The sequence below is a fragment of the Hordeum vulgare genome, chromosome 6H (assembly GCF_904849725.1).
Source record: "Hordeum vulgare subsp. vulgare chromosome 6H, MorexV3_pseudomolecules_assembly, whole genome shotgun sequence".
Classification (NCBI taxonomy): domain Eukaryota; kingdom Viridiplantae; phylum Streptophyta; class Magnoliopsida; order Poales; family Poaceae; genus Hordeum; species Hordeum vulgare.
Genome location: NC_058523.1, coordinates 128025489 through 128031288, shown reverse-complemented (window position 1 = coordinate 128031288; position 5800 = coordinate 128025489). Strand labels below are relative to the sequence as shown.

General features: G+C 46.6%; 1 protein-coding gene across 1 annotated transcript; it reads left to right on the top strand.

The window, feature by feature from the left end:
- Positions 1-2062: 2062 nt before the first annotated feature.
- LOC123404628 (senescence-specific cysteine protease SAG39-like) lies at positions 2063-4149 on the top strand. The gene is made up of 2 exons (XM_045098569.1): positions 2063-2501; positions 3557-4149. The coding sequence occupies exons 1-2, from the start codon at positions 2063-2065 to the stop codon at positions 4147-4149; spliced, it is 1032 nt and encodes a 343-aa protein (XP_044954504.1).
- The last annotated feature ends 1651 nt before the right edge of the window (positions 4150-5800 follow it).

The following is a 5800-nucleotide window of genomic DNA, read 5'->3' as shown; positions in this document are numbered from 1 at the left end:
CTTTATCTCAAATCGCGTCCATCTCCTTCCTCGTAAAAATACAAAGCAAAGTCAGATCCCTCCCAAGACAAGATGCACTTCTATGGCCTAAGCTACTGCCTGCCGGTCACCATGCCGGTGATGCGGTAACCAACCGGGGTCGTCGTGGAGGACACCCTTCCCATGTGGGCCATCTCAAGGTGAAGGGGCTCGATGGACCTGGCAAATCTCTTCCTCGTTGCCGGCTACCGCGTCCCACCTGGTTCTCCGATGATATTCTGCGTGAAGGAGGTGCGTGCCAACGACCTCGTGATTGTCCTCATTGCTTGCTTCACCAGCCGCTTCGACACCTACTTCCTCCTCGGCAAAGTCTTCTGGTGTGGGTGCAAGTTCATCACCTTCGCCTCCAACAACATCCTCACCAACTTCGACAACATCTTTCTCATCACCGGCGGCATGCACACTCTCTCCTACAACACTGAGGACGAGGAGTGAACGAACGCCGGGATTGGCCAGGAGGTGTTCGGTGTTGTCCAATATGCCGGACTAGGTTATTTTGTAAGGGTGCTAGTATAAGCCCTATTAATATCTACGAAAATATCTATGTATGTAATGTTCGTGTTCCCTATTAATCGAACTTGAATTTATATTAATGTGATTGTATATTACTTGAATTTATATCATCAATGCGTACTGCGCAACTCACAGTGTATGTTTACCTAAGATTAAGTAAATATTTACATATATGTAGGCAGGCGAAACTCGTTCAGTTTTACATGTCCGTTGGTTTCATATGTCACTCGCAGGCTGTAGGATCAACCTGCCACGCGAAATCAGTAATGGATGCGGTCAATTGTCGGTCCCACGCAACTATATATGCATCGATGATGCGAATGCATGCGGCCTTACAAGACGGTCCAACGCATCAGCACCGGCGATTTTAATGCATGCGGCCTTACGCGTCGGTTCCACGTGTCAGCACCGATATGCATGCAGCCTTATATGTCGGTCCCATGCGTCAGTACCGGCGATGCGAACACATGCGACCTTACATCTCGGTCCTATGTGTCAACACCAGCGATGCGAACGCATGCGGTCATACAAATTGGTTCCACACGTCAGCACCGGCATAGTGATGGTCAAAGACTTTAACGCGGCGTAAGGCACCGTTTGTCTTTTTGTGAGGCGCGGACGAGTGAAGAAAAAGGAAAGCAAGCATAGTAAGTTGAATGGGGTAAAACTAAGCAGAAATAAGAAAGAAAGGACACGAAAATAAAGATTCCTAGATAAAATCACTCGATGGTCCTTACTCCAGCATCTTTAAAGAAGCAATGTTTGGAATGTGAAACTCCAGTCTATATACGTGCAATACACACTTCTTTCAAATAGATCCAACGGGTTAAAAACATGTCCAACCGCTACAAAAATGTTGCCACTTGGCCCGTAGTGTCCAGACTTGCACACTGCAATCGGTACAAAAGAATATACTTCCTCCATTCCATAATATAAAAATGTGTATTGTTTATGTATTATTCGAATCTTAATTTGTCTTTTTGCTGAAAGCTATTCAAATGTTCAAATGGTCTAAATTAGGAACGCATCCCACGCATCAAATTATCTACCTTCCACAGTTTCTTCTGAATTTTTAGAATTTTCTTTTGATTTTTCTTTTACTGAGTGCAGATGAGCCCGGGCTTAGAGTTGGATATTCGTGTTTTTTGATACTATAGTATAGATTATCATCCAAAGGTTATTCAATGAGCAAACTAGACGTTCAACATTCTTCAGCGAAATAATAATCCATGCCTTTGTTTAACAAGAATTAGTCTCTGTTGTTCTCAGCTCGCCCGCAAAGCTAATCTATGCCTTTGTTTAACAAGAATTAATCTCATGTACGTCCTCTCACGGCACGCAGCAAATCACTCTCATCCTTGCCTAGAGACTAGAGTCCTAGCAGTTCAGCACAACCCAGCCATTTCCCATCTGATCCCTATAAATATGATACACATCACACCCCCAGTTATCATCAAACAAGATAGATCACCACAGCCTCCTCGGTCTTCAACTTCTACTCCGGCCGGCCATGGCTAGCTACTCACAAGGTTTCTTCCCTTTCGCCATCCTGGCGTGCGCCTGCCTGCTTAGCGCTCTTGCGGCCCGCGACCTCGCCGATGACCGGTCCATTGTCACGAGGCACGAGCAGTGGATGGTCAAGTATGGCCGGGTGTACAGTGACGCCACCGAGAAAGCACGGCGGCTAGAGGTGTTCAAGGCCAATGTGGCGTTCATCGAGTCGGTGAATGCAGGGAACGACAAGTTCTTGCTCGAGGCTAACCAGTTCGCTGATATCACCGACGATGAATTCAAGGCTACGCACACAGGGTATAAGGCGCCCGTAGGTGGTAACAAGGGCAGGAAGACCGGGTTCAGGTATGCAAACGTTAGCCTCGACGCTCTCCCGACATCTGTGGACTGGAGAACCAAAGGCGCGGTCACGCCGATCAAAGACCAAGGCCAATGTGGTAAGCTCATATTCACATAATTACGCGAGTTTTTTTTTTTTTACGAACTATCAGTAGCCCTGCTTTGCATTAAGAAGAAATTAGAGTATTGTCCATTGTTCTAGAATTTGATTCTAGAAATATTCTAGGCATCACTGGTATTACTCAAGTTTTTCAGGTTTTAAGGGAAAATACACTTTTGAGGTCGGGCTCAAATGCACCCGTATCAACAGTAAAATTAAAAAAATATCAAAACATTTCAGAAAATTCCAAATCTTTTTGGTGATGAACTGTGACAAATGTTTTAAGTGTTTGTAAATTTTCATCATGAGATCATATTTGTATAAAGCTTGGCAAAAAAATCAGTGTTTCAAACTGCTTTTGAAAGTAGCAGTTTCAGAGCATCGTTTTTGTTTTTTTGTCACGCCTTCCTCGAAGGTGAACTCATGATGAGAATTGCAAGCACTTAGAACATTTGTCAAAGTTTATCACCAAAAATAATCAGAATTTTTTGAAATGTTTCGATTTTTATCTTCGGATTTATAGTTCATAGAGGTGCATTTGAGCTCAAGCTCAAATACTCCACGTCCGGTTTTAGCTATATAGTTTGCCTAAACGACCAATGTTTTTGCTATAGGTTAGTTGAAATCCAACCAACTTTTAAGAAAAAAGATAAAAACCAGTATACTATTTGAGTTGGCTGAATTCGTTTTTGGCTTAACAGAAATGAAACTATTTCTGCTGATTGAAATTTTGAAATTTCAAGTTTTACTGGAAATGAGAACGATGCACATGAACACTAGTAGTTTACACTATCTTATTCAATTATTCTTGTCGGTAGTCATCTAGGTCTATTATCTCTACCGGTTGGCGCGGATGACGCTTTATATCTTTTATTTATTTTCTCAGATTGATGTACTTGTTGTGGACTCATTTATTAATTAAAAGGCTGCATGCATCACTCGAGACCGGGGCGATGCCTCCTTTTCTATAAAAAATAAAAAAAATCAATTATTCTTGTCTTTATATGGACCGTGACTAACCTACCAACACCTGTGTAACGTGGAATATTTCAGGGTGTTGCTGGGCCTTCTCCACGGTGGCCTCCATGGAAGGCATCGTGAAGCTGAGCACCGGGAAACTGATCTCATTGTCGGAGCAGGAGCTAGTGGACTGCGATGTGGACGGCATGGACCAGGGCTGTGAGGGAGGGCTCATGGACAACGCCTTCGAGTTCATCATCGACAACGGTGGCCTGACCACCGAGGGCAATTACCCCTACACTGGCACCGACGGCAGCTGCAACTCCAACAAGGAGTCCAACGCCGCCGCGTCCATCAAGGGGTACGAGGATGTGCCGGCCAACGATGAGGCATCGCTACAGAAGGCGGTGGCCGCGCAGCCCGTGTCTGTGGCCGTCGATGGAGGGGACAACCTCTTCCGGTTCTACAAGGGCGGTGTGCTCTCTGGCGATTGTGGCACGGAGCTCGACCACGGCATCGCAGCGGTCGGGTACGGCGTCTCCGGCGACGGGACCAAGTACTGGGTGATGAAAAACTCGTGGGGCACATCATGGGGCGAGAACGGCTTCATCAGGATGGAGAGGGACGTCGCCGACGAGCAAGGCCTGTGCGGACTCGCCATGCAGCCTTCCTACCCGACGGCATAGCTTATATACTCCCACCTTTGACGCCTGTGTATACACCATATATACCACCTACATGATTGTGTAAACCAGTATGTGATTACGTATTTTCGTATGCATGAAAATAATAATACTAGCTATTTCAATATACTCCAGCTATTTCATGTACTAGTTGTCTCAAGTCAAATATTTCTATGTTTGACTAAGTGTATGAAAAAAACAAATCTACAACACGTAATAAGTAAAATCTATTTCACAACAAATGTAATAATAAGTGATTTGATATTCTAGACATTTATATTTTTCTCTAATATTATAGAATTGTATTGCTCGTCGGTGAAGTATGAATCCAGTCACAAATACTATAATAATAAGACTATCAAAGTTCTGTTAGAGTGACTATAGGCGATCTTCATACAAAGCGTTCCTTGAGCTGTTTGTGAGGAGGAAGAAGGTTCTCTCTCTACTCGCCTCACTGCCTCATATGTATGGATGCATTTATGAAAAGGGCCGATCGGGCCCCGGCTCCCAGGCTCTCTGACCGGCCGTGGGGCCTATCGGTCGTCCAGACTTATGGGGCATGGAGCCCGTTGGCTGCACACCACTGTGGCCAACAAGTGGTTTCGTCATGGAGTAGATAGGCACACGCGTCCTACAGGGGGAACCGCCCGATCAAGATCAGCGGTACCCGCAGCCGTGTAGCCTTGTCTCGCCCCGTCACGGGCCTCGTAGCCATGCCATGCCCCGTCTACGGGTCCTGTAGTCACGCCTTGCCTCGTCGAGGAGGTCATGTCGCGTCATTGTACGCTGGTACAGGCGGATGGGACAGGCGCTGACCCGCCGGATGCTGCCCTAGCCGAGTGGTCGAGGAGCCGGTCCGCGGGAGTAGTCGATCGGATGGCCAGGCAGCTTAGGGGGGCCTTCCAGCCACAAATATTTTAGAGCATTGACTCCTCTACCTTGGAATACCCACGGGCCATATCCTCATTAGTAGCCCCCCAAGCCGTTGGGATCCAGAGTTTTTCGACCAAGGGGGCCAGCGGCTTCACACCTCCCAGAGTCATAGGTCGTTGATGTAGAGGGACTGGTTAGCTCCAGCTGGAGGGGTGTCGGCCCCATGCAGCCGGAACAACCAGGTCATTTCCAGCCGACCGGCTATGCCCGGCGCCTAGGGTCTCGTGACGCTGCTTTAGGTTTGCCACCGGCCCATGTGTGCCACGTGTGGCTCATACAAGGGGCGATCCCTACCACCACGCACGCGACGGGCCGCCTCTGGAGGCCTAGTCCAATAGGCCTCAACCCAAGGGCGGGGTCTTATTTTGGTGTGGCCCGATGGTTGGGGTTCCGTGCATGTTTTAATGTGGCCACACACCACGGGTTAGTGGGGTATCATGGGAGTAACCGATTGTTAGAGCATAATTTGTCCATATGTGGTTTTTGTAATTGATGACAATCCTTATGGACTAATGGTTGCCTTAAGTTATATTTGTAGAATTTGTCCATACGCACTTCTTTAAGTCCATTTGTCGGTTTCAAGGAGCTTATATGATGACCAAGGTGGTATTCAAGGTTTTATCCAAAGACTTGTCATAAAAACACAAGGTTGATCAAGACTAAGTCAAAGCGTGAATCAAGTTGATCAACACACAAAGCATACAAGATGTACCGAGAGGGA

Bases quoted from the DNA above. Each gene is read 5' to 3' on its own strand.
- LOC123404628 (XM_045098569.1), top strand. From the start codon at position 2,063: ATGGCTAGCTACTCACAAGGTTTCTTCCCTTTCGCCATCCTGGCGTGC. The intron at 2,502-3,556 runs GTAAGCTCATAT...GGAATATTTCAG, and splicing joins CAAAGACCAAGGCCAATGTG to GGTGTTGCTGGGCCTTCTCC.